The sequence below is a fragment of the Excalfactoria chinensis genome, chromosome 2 (assembly GCF_039878825.1).
Source record: "Excalfactoria chinensis isolate bCotChi1 chromosome 2, bCotChi1.hap2, whole genome shotgun sequence".
Classification (NCBI taxonomy): domain Eukaryota; kingdom Metazoa; phylum Chordata; class Aves; order Galliformes; family Phasianidae; genus Excalfactoria; species Excalfactoria chinensis.
The window spans coordinates 85,629,437-85,647,009 of NC_092826.1; the positions used below are offsets into that span (position 1 = coordinate 85,629,437).

Sequence of the window (17,573 nt, forward strand, 5' to 3'; positions counted from 1 at the left end):
TGTCCTAATAACTGTGATGCCCTTAATCTCCTATCTGGATTTGTTGTTGTTTGTGTTACTCATGCTATGTCTTTTGAGTAGCGTAGTTAACTTAATGTGCTTGATAGTTGTGAAGTAGAAGCTTGTGTAAGGGAAACTGTTCATCACAGCCTGAACCTCTGATTAACCATCTGAGGCAAGTGATGAGTCAGCTGCGGGAGCACAGGTGAAGGTAATTCAGCAGTGCTCCTGGAAGGGTGTAGAGCTTGACTCCACCTCTCCTAGATCCCATTTAAGGGCTGTCTGCCATTAAGGCAGTATCTCTTTCTGGAGATTTGCTCCTTTGTGGAGTTTTTGTGGTGAGCTTCAACATTGTGTGCCCCCAGTGGCGCAGCGGTTTAAGCTCCCCTATGGCGCAGGGGTAGAAGTGCTGCTTTGCTACACAGGGGGCTCGAAACCCGGGAGTTGGACTCGATGATCTCTAAGGTCCCTTCCAACTCGCACGATACTATGATACTATGATACTATGATGATTGGTGAGCATTCATCTCTACTGAAAGCCTCAGCACTGGTGAGTCTTTTCTTAGATGCCCTCTGGCTATCCATTTCCTCTGTAATTACAACTATAGACTTGTATTATTCCAACTATACAATATTTTTTAACTTGCCTTTTTGATTCATTTCCGTTTAACAGCATGATTCCTGGTATTCAGAAAATCTGGATTCGTACATGGGGATGTTCTCACAATAATTCAGATGGTGAATATATGGCGGGACAGCTAGCTGCGTATGGATACAAAATTACAGGTAATCATAGCAACAAAGTCACATAGTCCAGAATTTTGGGGTAAATGTTCAGAGATGACAATTCATTACGTGCTTTCAGTTATGCAGTAATATGCTTATTTGTAGCTAGAGCAGAGTTAAGATGTTCTGTGTGAATGAACCTCTGTAGGGATGATTGATGTGATGGAAGTGTGATGATACAGGACTGAATCCTGTAGGTCTGAGAGAAATGAAAATTCTATTCCTTCTTTTTCTTGGAGTGCTTGTCCAGAAATCCTTTGTGGCAGCTATTTCTGTAACACTACAAATGAGGTAGCAGCTTGGCCTTGTGACTTTCTTAATGTTTAATTTCTCTTTACCTTACGTTTCCTGATGTGTAGTGTTCCAGAAGCTATTTCTGTTTTCTCAGGTATTCTAAGGTTTGACTAGCTGTTTTGTGCTATTGGAATTTTCATGGGCAGCAACACAAAGTATAAGAAGAAACTTATAAATAAATAAAATACTTTCTCTTCTTAGAAAACCAAGTATTTTAAACTTTGGCATGTGAATTTACACTTAGCATCTGGAATAGAAAACTGAAAACAGAATAGAAGCAGCGCTGATAGGAGTATTTTCAGAGTACTTTCTGTAACAACATCAGATTTGTTTCAGTAATGGCCAGAAACTAACAGTCAGTGTCCCTAATTTGTGTGTGTATAAATATATGAACATATTTAAAAATAATGAGGTGGCAGGAAAATGTTATTGTAGGGTTTTTTGTGAAATTTTGTAACTTCTTTTTAATTGGATTAATTTAAGGAGCTCTGGAAATAGTGTTTATGTCTCGTAGAGTGAAAGTATTGTGCTGCAGTTTTTCACAGCAAAAATGATCTCTGTGAGATCTCTTTCTGTGGAATGAATGATTTTTGGTCTAACATTTGTGCATACATTCTCAGTGTAGTTAGCAGTTAGTTTGATCCATCCTAATTGCTAAAAGGTGAGGAGTAAAAACTACTAATGCATAAAAAATACCAGAAGAGTGAGTGGTAAGAAAGGAAGAAAAACTTTTATTAATAAAAATTCATCAGAACTGAACCTGTAACTGCTCAGCCTCACGTGGTTTTCAGAAATAAGTGCTTCTGTGCAACATTTTTCCCTCCTGGAGTGTGGGATTTCAGAGGTAGTAAAGGAGTAGAGTTTTATTTATGAATTCAGTGAACTTTGGTTTCATTTAGGTTTCATTTAGCAGAGAAGCTAGGTTATCAAGACATTCTGCTTTATTTATGCAACTTTACATTAGTCTTTGTTAAAGTGCCTTTTTTTACTATCTTGGACGAGTTATCTGTGAGTTTGTGTAATGGAGTGATGCTCTTCTTCAGAACTGGTTATTCAGAGGCATTGCCTAATGTTCATAAGCCGTACTTTATCATACTTGGATTGTTCACTCCCAGATTTTGGATGACAGAAGACAGATGCAGCAAAGCATACTGCATTGTCCATTTTGTTCATCCAAGTGGGAAGTATAGAAAATGATATAGAAAATGAGACTGTTCAGGTATTGCCTCTTGATTAAGTGTAATTGAGAACTTGATGCTTTATTTCTTTATTTTTAAATATTGTTTTGTAATTGCTGTTCTGTTGCAGAGTAAAGTCTAAATCATTTTAAACTTGGATTTATTTCATAGATATATAGTAAATATCTATGATCTCCACTTGAACAGGTCACTGTATTCTATATGTTTGTATGTGGTCTGTGTAGTTATTGATGAGGTATTTTGACTAAGACTCCTGGTATATGTATGAAGTAAGAATCAGCAGTAAGAAACCCCAACAAACCAGAACTAAGAAACAAGTGTGTATTAGCTGCTAATTATGTGCTCATTGTGCAGCCTTATCAATCGGAATTCAAGTTGAGTATTTGCTTTTAGATTGTACTTTTCAAGTAGTTGTTTGCACAGTCCTGTATGAGAACTATTGAGTCATGGCCTGAGCCTCCGATTGATTACCTGAGCTGAGTGCTGAGTCAGTCGTGGGAGTACAGCTGAAGGCAATTCAGCTGTGTGATGGGAAGGGGTGGAGACTGGCTGCACCTCTCCTAGACCCCATTTGAGGGCTGACTGGCACTGGGGAAGGATCTCTTTTTGGAGATTGCTCCCTTTAGAGTTTCTCTGTGGGCCTAGGGTATAGGTGAGCTTTTTCATTTGTTTTCCGTTACCCATTTCCATTGTGATAATCCTTCTAGTTGTACGACTTGTGAAATACTAGCCTAACCATACAAGTGCCAATTTAGGAGGCTGAGTGTAGGGGAATGCACAAAATATCCAAGTGACCTTTTGGAGATGAGAAGCACTTCAGTTTTTCCTTACAACTCTGTAGTTATTAAGCTGTCATTCTCTGTGAAATAGCCTGGCAATGCAAGGAAGTCAGCTGAGATGTAAATCCTGTGTTTTTTCATGCTCTTGCTGAAGTATTGGCCTACAATTTATAGTGTCTCAAATCCACCTTGATTTATTTTTATTTTTATTTTTTTTTGCATTTCTCAATAACCTTATTCACATGGCAGATGTATTTTTCCAGATTCAGACTGGCTGATAATTGGATATTAAGGGCATTTGGTTGATTGATGCACTTCAGGCATCCTTGAATTGGGATAACAGCATAGTTGTGACAATGTGATCTCCTGTTTTCAGAGATTAAGCTATTGGTGGTTGCAAGTTTACTCTGTGATCTGTTTCTTGGTGCTTGGGCCTGAAAATCCTGCTGTCAGGCACAGGTAATGTGTGAATGCCAGGGATGTGGATGTGGTGGTTTTTGTTTTGTTTAATTTAGTTTTTCAATGCTGCTGAAATAATTTTTGAAAACTATATCAAGCACCATCTGCCAATGAGAAACAAAATCTGGAACTTCTGTAGTGAGGTGGTTAAGGGCATGAGGAGAGAGAATGAAATGTCACCTTTTAACTTTTACAATCATGTCTTCTAAAAGATGGCATTACATGAATGTGGTTGTATAAGATGCCTTGGCAAGAATAGAAGTGTTGCCCAGTGTAGCGGGAAGTATCCTGCAAGGCAGCAGGGGGAGTGACAGTGGCTCTGCTAGAGTTGTTGGGGTTCCCTGTTGCATTTTGGAATTAATACAGCATCATGCAGTGGTTCTCGTTCACAGCAGTTAGTTCCCTGAGACCTTGTAAGCTAATCTGTAATTGTGGTTTTGTCAGCTGTGTATTACTGGTGCTGTGTTCCCTGTAAAATGTCCTAGTGTGCGTGTGGCTAAAGTTCTTAGCAATAACTTGTGACTTGCAGCATAATGCAAGATATGACCTCATTGTGGTGACTTTTTTTCCAACCTCAGCTTCTTCAGTATCAGCTCCTCATTCCAGTTAGGCAAGTTTGTGTTGCTGGAATACATAGCCTTGAGGGTGTTTTTTTTTTTTGTTAGAGGATGGAACTTAAACTGGGAAATGTTTGCCCAATTTATGAGGGAAGAAGGAATCTACACTTTTTTTCCTCTCCTAATGGCTTCATATATCACTGCTGTTATCAATTCCTCTATCGCTTGATCAGATCAAATCTGTATTTTCCTTATATCATTTTAAAATTGAAGCGGTTCATCTGTTTTACGTTCCATCTAAATTGGTTGTTTTAATTTTTTCTTTCATGACACAGAGCTGGCAATTGAAGGATGAGAGCAGGCCTCAGTATATTGTGCGCATAGTATGTTCAGTGACATTTGTGTAGTGCTTTTAGAGTTAAATTTAAGGATGTTTAGGGTTAATTGTAATGACAAAAAATTGACCCATGTGCTGTACTGGTTGTACAGTAGAATTCAGTTCTAGCAATGCTAAATTACAGAAGGATGAATTTGAAATGGATTAAACTTTGGAAGGTGTTGTGGAAATGCTAAGTCATGGCTTGAACCAGTGATGGAGCACCTGGTGGGAAGGCAGGGCCAACCCCGGGAGCTCATGTGCAAGTAATGTGCCTGAGTGACTGAAAGGGGGGTGGCATTGAAGGCAAGGGCATCTTGCTGGAGGCCTTCCAAAGGTAAATGGTTTTTCTTCCTCTGTTTCTATATCCATGGTTGCTGTATTTGGGCTTGTTCTCCTTTGCTGCAGCCTAGGATTGTGCTCTTTGCTATTATTGCTGTGGTTTCCGACACATTATAGCATTACAGAATGTGAACTTCAGCTTCTGGTAACTTGTATCCTCATAACTAAAATGTATTTGTGTAGCGGATGGTTAAGCCACTAAGTGCATAAATAACAGTGATGAAGCAAGCTCAATTTAGTCACAGAGCGTTCTACTCTGACTTTGGTTTCACATGTAGTACAAATAACTGTGAGACAAGTAATTATTAATAGAAAACGTACAGAAGCTACTTGAAGAGCAGACCAGATTTTTATGAATCAGATTTTTGTCAGTGTACTCTGAGGTAGGAGCAAGATAATATTTTGATCACAGTCTTTGTAGAAGTACTTGGGAGTACTTTCTCTTCTTCCCTTGCCCTGAAGTGGTGCTGGATGTAATTTATATTCTTATCTTGGCCAACTAGAGGTGTCTATGTAAGCTTGGGTGCGAGTACCTACAGTTCGCAGATAAACAAAACAGGTCCAGTGATCAGGGAAGCTAGGAAAACTGTGTGTAGGTGTTTTCCTTCTCTCAGAGCCCTATCCTTGGAGTGTGTCTGCTGTTTAGACAGTATGTGCTGTTCATGTGTATTTCCTTTTTTTTTTTTTTTTCTCCTTAAGATACAGCATAGTATTTCCCCAGGCCTGATTGGCACAACTAAGTTTAAAGATACCTTCCAATTTATTTTTAGATAAATGCTTTACTGTTGTACAGTAGTTAAATCAAGATAAGGTAATATACAAAGTAGTTCACATTCTATGTGTCTGAAACTTACGTGCGTTTAAATACAGAAGCTCTAATGCTTTTGAGATTATGCTTGGTGTTTTATCATTAGGACCCAAGAGATGGCAGCATTGGATAAGCACTACAGATCTGGGGTGCAGCTATTCATGTCTGTATTTTGATGGCACTTGGTGTTTTATATCAGTAAGTTGGACAGTTTTTAAATTATTGTTGACCTGTATTACTGATTTAATTTAGGGTTACTGTATTATTATCCAAAGTGCAGTTGTATGCATTTAATTAAATCTGTTCTAATTTAAATTATTTGTTGTCAATATTCTGATCTTTATGTCCATTTAGTTGATAACTTGGCTATTGCATGTTAGAAAGATCTTTTCAATATCTATTTAGTCTGAGAATTACTGCTTTGTGGTTTATATTAGGCTCTGTGTTGGACTCCCTTTTGAAGGATTCTGTATTGTGGATTTGAGATTCACAAGGTGTCATAATGGTTAAATTCACAAGGAGCTATTTCATTTGGATGCTCTTTCCTGCTTCTTGTTTGATTTAGGGAAGTTGATTTAGTTGATGCAAGGGCTATTTGAAACATTCATTAAAGATTTTTCCTTATAATTATCAGCCTTCTACTTATTTCCGTTGTGGGGTTAATTTTTGTGTAATGAGTTGTCAGCTGTTTTAGAGCTTTACACTAAGACACTCAAAATCATAGGGACTGCTGAATGAATGTTATGTGTTGAAATGCACAACTACAGCATCAGTAAAACTATGAGATTAACTAATAGGGCAAAAGCAAATGGATTTTGTGTTGCGTGTTAGTAATTAATTGTTACAACTTATTACTAATAACGTTTCAGGTAGATAACTGTTGTCATTAGTGCAGTGCTGTCTTACATTTCCAATACTAGATTTTTAATTTATTCAAGTAAATTCTAAATGATGCCTAGGTCTGATTTAGTCCTTTATTCATTTAATTTTAAGGGAGAGTGTTGCTTGCTGTGAAGTCCTTGGTCAGATGTTTGTGAGGCCTAGCTGAATACATAGCTTGTGCATTTTGTTACAGTCAATTTGGGCATGTGCAAATATATTTTATTTGTCATGGGTGGGCATAAGCTTCTCATGATCTTCTGCAGGATCTTCCAGGTTGCATTTTTTTTCCATTGAGTTTAATTTTTTAGTAATCTTTTACTATGGGTGATAATTAAAATAATGGATGTTTGCCAGCTAGCCAAGAGCAACCTTTTTGGGAGCCTTTCCAGCTGTCTGCTGGAATGCATTTGCAGGGAGGGTGCTCTATGCTGGTGGAATTGCCGCAGCCTGATACAGAGTTGGAGCAAATTGGTGTGCTATTTGTATCCTCGGTCTGAAGGATATGAAGTAACTGTTGAATCTTCAGTCCTTCTTTTCTTTGCTGGAGGTGTTGCTCAGAGGACTGCTTTATTAAGCAAGTTATACATAGGCTGTTAGCCTTTCACAGAGACTCAGTAATTACTTGATGTCTGTAGAAACAGGGGCTGTTCTCCGTAAGAGAAGTAGCATCTCTGCATCTCAAAGGTTGCTTGGTAGAGCTGTGTTTTAGAATGTTAGTGTTGTAACTAATATCTACTGTTCTTAGAAAATTTCCTCCTCATCCTATCCTGCTTCAGTAGTAATTTTTTTTTCTGCTCATTTCAAACACTTGTGGAAAGTAGGATAGTTCCTGTGAGCAGATGACTTAAGCTCCCTCTGGATACTAAGCTAGCTTCTCTGATATAGTCTTTTAAAATAGTAATGCTTAGCTGTGATACGATGTGTCTGCAGATAAGCCTACCTGGCAATCTTGTAAGTACGTATATGCTGCCATTTGTAGTTAACACTTTGAGCGCTGGGTTTGAGAAAGAGTTTTCATTTATGAATGCTACTCTGTATGTAATGCATCCTATTTTATTTATTTATTTATTTTTGTCAGAGGTGAGTGTCAATTGTATGGAAGCAAAGGTTAAACCTTCCTGTTAGTATCCCATTACATTTGATTGCTGTATGACAGATGGCGGCAGAGGGGTAGCCTGACAAAACAGTGTCTGACAAGGAAGTGTGTAAGAAGCAAGATCTGTCATTGAATATCACCCACTGGCATTCACTGTTGCATGCTGGAGACCAAACAGTGGATGTGAGCACAGTGAAGTGATGGGTGGTGCATTTCAGCAGTGGCAACAGTAGTAGTGGCTCACCTCTCCTGTTGCAAACTTTCAGAAGCAGGGCATGCAGCCTCTTGTCATTGCTGGTAAAGATGTATAGCTAATAGTAATCGCATAGAGAAAACTGTTGTAGTTTCCATGAAAATAAGTAGGAGGTGTTACTTTTGGAGTGTCCTATGTATTTAAGCAGAAGACATAAGCATTTGTCTTGTGTGTCAAATCACTAGCTTTGGAATTTATTTACAGAAAGAAGCTCAGCAGAAACTTTGTCTTGGATGGCTATAAATAGGCTTCAAGTTAATCGTGCCAATACTGCATTGCTGTTGATTGGTACAAGACACTGGTGTGTAGGGTAGTGAGGTTTTTGGCATATGATTTAATAAAAGACAGATCACTTGGCTTCTGGTTTTATTAGGCATCTTGGACCCTCAGCTTTTGTTGGCTAGACTTTAAGGATAAAAGTGTGCTTGTTTGTAATTGAGTCCCTAAGTGATAGCTGACTTGAAATTCTGCTGCTCTGTTTATGGGTTGATGTTTTTGTTTGCTGTTGCAATGCTTTGAAGGAATTGCTTAGGATCGGTGAATGTTTATCTGCCTTTGAGAATGTAAGGATGCAGACCATCAGATGATGGAACATCTGAGCATCTAGAGCTTACTTAAGACTCAAACTTTTAGTTATGACTGGTAGTGATGAAAGGAGAATGTCAACAGTGAATGTGCTTAAGAAGTTTATTTTTAATTTAAAATTTATATGGGTATAAGGAAAATGTATCATAGAATTGTAGAATATCTGTAGTTGGAAGGGGCCCAAAAAGGTTGTCATGTCCAACTCTTGACTCCGTGCAGAGCCAACCAGCAGTCAGACTAAATATCTAGGATGACTGTCCAGATGCTTCTTGAACTCTGTCAAGCTCAGTACTATGACCGCTTGCATGGGGAGTCTGTTGCAGCGCTCAACCACCCTTCAGTGAAGAACCTTGTTGTCATATCCATCCTGCTGTTTCCTTGGGTTCTGTTGCTGACGACCAGAAAGAGGAGACCAGTGCTTGCCCCACCTTGTAAGGTGGCTGTAAGCTGCAATGAGGTTTCTCTTCACAGTCTCCTCTGGACTGAACAAAACCTGGACTTCGGTTACTTCCTTTACCTGGTTAGTAGTGCCATGCTTTGTGCTCCCTAGGATACTGTTGGCCTTCCTGGCTACCTGGGCACACTGCTGACTTGTATTCAATTTGCTGTCAACAAAAAATCCTGAATTTTTTTCTCTCCAACATTTCATCCCCCAGTCTGTATGTACAGCCAGGGTTACCCCTCTATGGGTGCAGAGTCTGGCACTTGCTTGTGTTAAACTTCATGGCTTCTCCATGCTCAACGGTGTCAGCAGCTCCTCCAAATTTCATACAATAAACAAACTTGTGAATTGGAAAATATTGGTCTTTGGTTCTATCCATGACTTTTGAAATGCAGAGCAGCAAAGCAGCCTCATCTCTAGATCTCATTCCGTAGATGTGACAGTTCACCTGTGTGCTTTTATTGCTGTCAGTGGTTCCTTTATTGAGGCTGAAGTACTCTTACATGGTGGTGACTGTAAGCTTCACTTTTGCTGTTCAGTGAAATGGGGAGAAATATCTGTCATTTAGAAGTATGCTTGATGTTGCTTGTTTTTGAACAGACGGTCCAAACAGCAGTTACAATAAGTGGTGCTCATTGCTGGGGTTGAAACTGTTGCAGAGGAAGCTGAGAAGAGGGACTAAGTAATGTTTTTCCTGACCACCAGGTAGGGAGAGTAGATTGTAAGTTGATGTTCGTGACTGGCAGAGATTCCTTGTGGACTGTTAAAGTCTCTCACAGCTCACAAGATAAAAGGCACCTGCATTACTGAACTTTCCTTTCTGAGGGACTGTTACAGGATATTTGTTTTTAGCCAATTGTCAGAAACCTCCAGTGGTGGGAAATTCATGATCTCCCTTGATTGATCAACTATCCTTTCTATTTCAAGTGTTCTTGAATGTGTGAACTTTAGCTTTTGGCAGAGTTCAAGCACACGACTGCTTTTGTTTTTCAGTAGGTATGGAGAACATCATATTTCTTTCCTCTTCATAGCAACCTTTCACACACTTGGATGCTGTCATCATTTCTTCCCATAGGCTTCTTGTGTCTAGGCTAAGTAGACTGAGTTCCTCAAAGCTTCTGCCATAGTTTACACCCTCTAGATCTCTGACCTCTTCTGTTGCATTTTGCTGGACATTTTCAGGTTTGCTGACATCATTATTGAAGTGCATTAGTCTGTTCATCTAGTGTGTGCAGTTCTGGTAAAAGGGCAAAAAGTTGTTTTGTTGATGCCTTATTCGAAGTATGGTTTACAAAACCTTCAAACTTAAGTCCTATGACAGCTGGAATCTAGATCAATGTCTATTAGCAAATAGCTTTTCATAACTGATATTTAAAAAGCCAAATGGGCATGCTAATGAAAAAAAAATCTGTGGGAGATGGCTTTTAGGAACTGCTCAAGGTGGAAAAGTCAGACTTTCTGATAGCTTGTGTACTATCTCCAACAAATATCTCCTTTGCAATGTTTTTTTTTCTTAACAAAGTATCAAAATGCTACAAATTTTTAGAGATTTAAAGGCTTATTAAAGATATGCTGTCATGGCTGATGTAGGGACAGTACTGTTGTTTATAAAGACAGTATTCTATTTTTTTTTCTAGTTTAAGAATGTTACCCCTGAATCGATAAGCAGAATACTATCATTACACTTCTATTTTTTGCCTTTATTTTGTCTGCTGTTTGTTCACAAATACATTAGCAATGTTTTCTGTAGTCTAAAACCAGATTAGTTCATTGGTTTGCTGCAAAGGTGCACAAATCTTTGGAAGTATCTGTATGTGTGTATTGTGAAAGGAAGAGTAGAGAGCAGGAGCTTGAAAGGTGGGCAAAAGGTGGCAACAATTTCCATTTAGTACCTGAGTTTGCTTATGCTGAGAGGAAGTATTTGAAATGTGATTGAGAAAATTGAGCTTTAGACTTGAAACGGTTGGACTGGATGATCTTTTAGGTCTTTTCCAACCTTGTTGATTCTATGATTCTATGAAACCCTTCTTATTTTAGTGCTTTGCACACTGATTTATGTAGTTATTTTGTATAACTTCAGCTGGTAAGTAGTCCATCCTGTTCCAAGTTCCTAGGGTATAAATTATTCCATTTCTTTCTCCATGTTGTAGTAAACTTGGATTTAATGGTGAATGTAACCTAAGATGCTTCTATAGCGTTAGAGCTATGACAGACAGAGAAACAAATTTTAAGTTCCTGCAGTCAATGAAGAAAAAGCTTAGATGAATATTAGATCAAAATTTAACTTCCATGTTAGACTTGAGCTAATAACTCTACAAGGCTCCATAATAATGAAACTGTTGTTTTTTGATTTGGTAAACCTTCTCTGAAAAAAATTGGAGAGAACATTTTGGCGTGAATAGTAAGCTATCAAAGAAAGTTCTTTTAAATACCTTATCCCATCAGCGTTCAGTAGGCTGAGGACTGTAGAAGCCCATATAGATTCAGTCTACTCAAATATATCTTTGGGTTTGCTTGCGGCAGTTGTCTTATTCTGCTGGTTTCTTGGAATGTACTGAAAGGAGTAAGGGCTACATGAACTATTTAATGGATTAAAATGAATATCATAGTAACTGCCATACTGTTAGTCACTGCTAGATGGCACTGTGTAGCTGGGCTTTCGTCAAAATTATTACTGAAACCTGTGTTTGAGAACTGCTTAAAGTAACATTTAAGTTAAAAATGACACTTTATTGAATTGTATTTTCAATTTACTCACTTAATTGAACCCACTAAAAATGTATTATCTCTTTGCTCAGGAACTTATTTTAAGGTGCTTGAAAGTATTCAGAAGTTCAGATGGCCACAGTGGGCGAGGTGAGGTTTTCCTGAGTTTCCTATGCAATAATTAATATGCAGAAGCAGTGCATACATTACACTTGAGTAAATACCCTACAAGATTATTTAGAAGAAAATAGATCTGTTGTCAGTTTAAACACAGTCAGAGTGAATATGAATAAGGGGTATAAATATATCTTGAGATTAGGGGGGCTTGTATGAATTTTGTGAGCAGGTGTTAGTGCTTGTTACCCAAACACTTTGTTTTCACATATGTAGCTAGTAAAGCTTAAAATCATTCCAACTTTTTTTCTTTCAAGTCAATAAATCTGACTTAACAGAAAATGAATTTATCGCGTAAGCCTGGCTGTGCATTCACGGGAAAGCTGGTATCCAAATAAAGCTAATGGGTGTGGCACTAAGACGCTCGCAGTGTGATGCAGCTCAAGTTTTCTGTGTCCAATCAGAATGGCGTCAGGTTTTTTTTCCCCGTGTTAGCAAGACGTTTTCTCTGTTCTGGAATTACGATATACTAAGAAGTCCGTTCCGTTTACTGTAGTTAAAAACAGATCTTTTGGCAAGGCAGATTTTCACGGTTCTCAGGTACGTATATAATGGAAGGCTGCATCTCCTTAAGTTGTAGCTTCTTCTAGCAAAAGGTAAAAATTACCTCAGATGTAGCTCATCCATTAAAAACAGGACTCTGAGTCTGTGTAGTGCAAAGTTGTGATTTTTGCTACCAGACTGCATGTTTTCTATGTGCTTGTATGAATTTTTTGACACCATGAAGTGTGTTTTTCTTTTCTGGGGAAGTGGAGGTGTGTGTGCAGTTGCTGCATACTATAGTTGTTTCCTGCTGTTATTATTATCTTGATTTAATTCATTACAGCTTATTTCTCACTTCCCGTTATCTTGCTTGATACCCATACAAGTGCATTAGTGATTATTTGCATTTGTACGTATGTGATGTTTTTAATTTGTTTCACATTCCTGGCATTGATTGAAATCACTTGACAGATTTGTATGTGGAATTCCAGGTGTTCTACCTAGCATACAATGAAGAGGAAATGAAAGAGATTTGGTGTACCACTTGATTATTTTAAAAGTTATTAGCAGGTACTGGCATGAGGGCTTATTTTATAAGCAGATTCTGAGGAGATATTGGGCAGTTACTTTTGCTTGTTATTGCTATGAAACCAGGTTAAATGTTTTTTCACTCATTTTTCTGTGGTAATATTTTTAACTGAAGAACTTTTCTTACAAACATTGCATATCAGATGGCAACAAAATGGTTTCTAAGTGTAAATCATTTTCAAAACATTGAAATGACAGCTCAATTTACTGTATGAGTCTAGATGGCAAAATAAGATGTTCTGAGACTGAAAACGGAGAAGCAAGATCTGAAGCTAAAGAAAAGTTTCAGGTTTTTAAGAAAAAAATATGCAGTTTTAGCATTTGTTTGTAGCTGCTGATCCTTGAATGTGATACAGTGATTCTAAGGTAATTATGCCTCATTTTTAAAATGTGAAATGATGAGTTTAATGTAGCTTTTCTTCTTACTTTGTAGGTTTTCGTAGCCTTTGGTTTGAAGCAGTAATGTAACTTCCTAGGATGATTTAGTAACTCAGTTGTCTTAAGATACTTTTCTTCCTTTTTCTTGGTTAAGTTACTTCTGTGAGAAAATGTTCTAGGAACTGATTTTTTTGATTCCTCAAATAAAAGATTTGAAGCTTGATGAATAATGTGGATTTGAAGATGTTTTAGGTTGAATTACTTACGTATACTCTATAAGAACAGTTTTATAACCTTTACTGAATCTGCTTGATTTTTGGCAATACTTTCTCTATTATTGTTTCACAAATGTTTTTATAGTTATATTTGGAAAACATTGTCTTTTAAAGTGAGATGACAGAATAAACAATAGAGAGTTGTCTTTGGCAAATAATTTAGGTTACTCCAAAAGTAATGCTTCCTATGTATTTCTGTGGATACTACAACAGATACAAAGAGCACAGTAACGTGGTTTGATAGAGCTAATTTTCAGCTACAAAACACTATTTGTCAACGTAGTTGCCAGCACTGGCTGATTTGCATGGATGAGCTGATTGAGATGTTCTTTATTTTGTGATGTGACAGCTGTGCTTTGTTGACTGGAATGTGGCTTCTCATTTTCTTCAGTGTCACCACTGCTGAAATGTACCACCAACTTACTGTGTTCATGTTCCCTGTTTGGCCTTCATAATTTTTTCATGTGAAGGAAACACCTTTATTTCTTATAGACTTCAGTGCCAGAAGCCATTTTGTCAGACTGCTTCTCTGCTGCCCTCTACTGCATGGCACCAAAATACAATGAGAGATTGTTGGGAAAATTTAACTACCATACCACCAGCATTCACCTGTAACATTGTGGTCTGACATAATAGCATAGGATACACTGCATTCAGAACAGTCCTAGTAAAAATCTGTTAAAATAGGACTTTCTGTCCTTGATTAAAGAAGCATTTTATTTGCTGCTTAAGAAATTCAAAGGTGAGTGTACACTCAAGACAGTTGTTTATAAACTTTTCACTGTATACTGTAGATTCCTAAGTTAAGTCTAATTAGCAGAGTCAAATGGTACTTGTGTTACTGAAGCATGTCCTGGAGCCAAGGAGTTCAGTAGTGTTCTTTTCCTTTGGTTATAGGGGGAGTTTTGTTGTTAACTCAGGCACCGTAAAGGTAGTCATTGTCATTGCTATGAGCACTGTTCCTTCCATGCTACTTCTTAACACAGTAAGACACCTCCCACCCCTTTTTTTTAATCTAATCTTCCCTCAGATTGCACAAATCCTTTGAAAGTTTAGCTGAAGGTGTTTTTTTGTGGTTTTTTTTTTTTTTTTTTTTTTTTGTGGGTAGAGGTAAGCATGTGAAGTGTGTTAATAAGTTACAATAGAGAGTTGTGTGGTAGGGATAAAAATATCAATTTAAGGTCAGCTCAACTCTCAAGTTTTTCATTTCTCTTATATTTATTTATTTATTTTAGTTGAGATTTAGTTGAGGGCAATTTGAGCTTATTGCTTCTGGTCTTTTTTAAAAAGTTCTGTTATAACAGTTGTAATTGCTATGCCTGTCATGCCTTACAATACTTTTCAGCTTGTACCTGTAGATCAACAGGTACTTACTTGAAGCAAGTAAGCAGGTATGCTGTTCTTTCATGTTTCCTCTAGACTTTAGTTCTGGAGGGCTCTGTGCTTCTGATAATAGATGGTAACACACTCATGGACTCTTTTGCTCTTTGAAAAGAGGCAGATTCAGTTAAGTTCTTTGATATCTGTGATAATCTGTATCTTATCCTTTAAAACAAAACAAAAAATAGAAGAAACATGAGACGCTGCTGATCTGGTATTCTGTAAGCATCCAACCTTTTGGCTTGACTGGGCAGCATTGAATGAAGAGGAATTGTCTTGGGCTGCATGTATGTAGGTTGCTTGGAAAGTAATGCCTCCTGTTTAAATCCACTGAAATGACATTGGGTATGAAGAGCACAGTAACAATGTTTGTTAATGAGCAAATCCTGAGCTACAAAAAAAACTTTATAGTCATCACCATTAGCTCTGTCTTTTTCCAGTGATGAGCAAGAGCCTGCATTCTGTGCTCATAAAAATGTGCACCAGCAGAGGTGACCCCCTGTTGCCACTGCTAAATCGCGCCACCCACCACCTCACTGTATTGACATCCATGGTTTGTTTTCGACAAAGGTTCAGCAAACATCAGTAAATGTCAGTAAGTGGGTGAAATTTCCTCCACATGGAGGAATTCAGCAGTAAATCATAAGTCTTTGCTTTGTCCTCACTTCCATGTCAGATGCCATTTTGTCTTTCTGTCCCTCTGCTGCCCTCAGTCATATAGCAATGAAATGTAATTAGATATTGATGGGAATGTACAGTCTCTACCATCATAGCACTAACATCTGCCTTTGATGTTGTGGGCCAACATAATATGAGAGGCATTACTTTTGGAGAAACTCTTGGAGCTCTCATAAAAATGTGATACAGTTTTTGTATGTAAGTAACAAAGCATTTCAGTTTTTAATGTTTTTTTATTAAAATGTGAGGAAAGAGAGCAATGTGACCATAAAACTAGTGGGATGTTTGACCTTGATTTTATGACACTAACACATCACTCTGGTTTGATGGCAGTGGTCATCATTCTCAGTGAGCTTCTGAGGTGTTTGTTAGAGGTTTCTAATGAAATGTTATTTTTTCCTGTACTTCATCCTTGAAAATAATTGTTCACAAATGTGTGTGGTGCTGAAAAGTAATGGCGTGTAAGGCATGATTGTGAAGTGAGGGACATTTTTCGCTGCTAAAGTAGAACTTACAGAAGTCCACTAGAGAGAGATGATCTGATTTTTGACTTGTCTATCTGCTTGCAACCGTATACGTTCTCCTTGAAAACATGCAAATTTTGGCTTTTTGTCAAATGTAAATGAAGTTGCAAAAATAAGAATTTTTTTTTTTGCAATCTTGAAACTGGTTCTGAAATTCCTTTATTGGAAGGGGAAGCACGGCTGCATATTTTTCCTGTTCACACAGGACTGTGTTTAGCCACTGTATCACAAGGCACACTGTCGTTTGCTGTCACTTGAGTTAGCAGTGCACTGTGGCCTTTCTGTGCCCCACTTTCAGCCCAGATAGGGTTAATAGTGTGCTGCCGTTTGGTCTTCACTGAGCAAGGGTTGTGTGTCTGGGCCAAAGCTGGGACAGGTGGCTCTGCTGGTAGAGTTGCTGCCATGATGGTACAGGGCAGGCTGCATTGTGAGATGTGCTGGGTCAAGGGCTTGTTGTGGCTGGAGCAGATAATACTACTGCTATTCAGTGGAGTTCTGAATGTGTTTGATAGGCAGGTGCTTGGTTTACCAGCAAAGTATGCATATATATTTTTTCTGTTAGAAGAATATTTCTATTAATTTTCCCCCAACTGATTGTTCCATGTTTCAATATATTAACTAGGTGTTTTAGGTGCTGTGTGAGAATGAGGAAGATAAAAGGGCAATTTTGTAACAATATCAGTGCAATGTATATTGATAACCGTTGTTTAAAGATAATCAAACTTCTGAGGGCTTCCCTGTTCAGTCCCTTTTGCTCTAGCTGCTGGAAGTTCAAGTTCATATGCACAATCAGCCTGGTTTCCATAATGTGATTTCATTCAGCAGTAGGAACAAGATACTTGGAACGACGCTAGTAAGCGAACAGTCTGTTTTCTCTGCACCATTATATACAGATAATTCTGTCTATTGTTTAGTAAGAAGTACAATTTATTTAACATAAGCTTTTTTCTTTTTTTTTTTTTAACATTATAGAATGTCAGGTTATTTCTGGGCTAGAGCCCAGTCTAGTAGATTATAACTACAGATTAAAAAAACCAAGAAAAAACCCAAACAAATTTTGTATGTAATGTAAGATGTTCCAGTGTGAAATGTGATTGGGGGAAAAAATGTGTTCCTGTTTACCCTAAAACTAAGTTGGTATTTTATTTGGTAATCCAAGCTGAGGCAACCTTTACTTTGTTTACACAGTTCCCAGAAGTACCAGTTATGAAATGCACTCTGTTTCTGAAGGGACCAGAGACAAATAACTAATAGGGTATTGGTCCTTTAACTTTTTTTTATTACTTCAGTACCTGAGTGTCAGATTATATTAACAAGGTATTGTGGTGCCTTTTGGGATGTCTGTTCTGAAGCAATGAACTTCTTAGTGGGCTACACTGAATGTTTGTTGGCAGAATGAAAACGTGTAAGTTATTCAGGAAATAATGTAATTAATGATGTACATGAGGAGCAATTCTGTTTTCTTCAGGTTTCAGTAAGAATGGTCAGATACTTTAAGTTGCAGCGATGTTTCTGTATGAAAGCTTTCC

At 37.8% G+C, this 17,573-nt stretch overlaps 1 protein-coding gene across 2 annotated transcripts in view; it reads left to right on the plus strand.

Moving 5' to 3' along the window:
• Positions 1-17,573, plus strand: part of CDKAL1 (CDKAL1 threonylcarbamoyladenosine tRNA methylthiotransferase) — a 344,063-nt gene that overhangs the window by 5,224 nt on the left and 321,266 nt on the right. For both annotated transcript variants that reach the window (XM_072328453.1, XM_072328454.1), the window contains exon 4: positions 674-786. In XM_072328453.1, the coding sequence (XP_072184554.1) occupies positions 674-786 (113 nt within the window). The remainder of the gene's footprint in view (positions 1-673; positions 787-17,573) is intronic.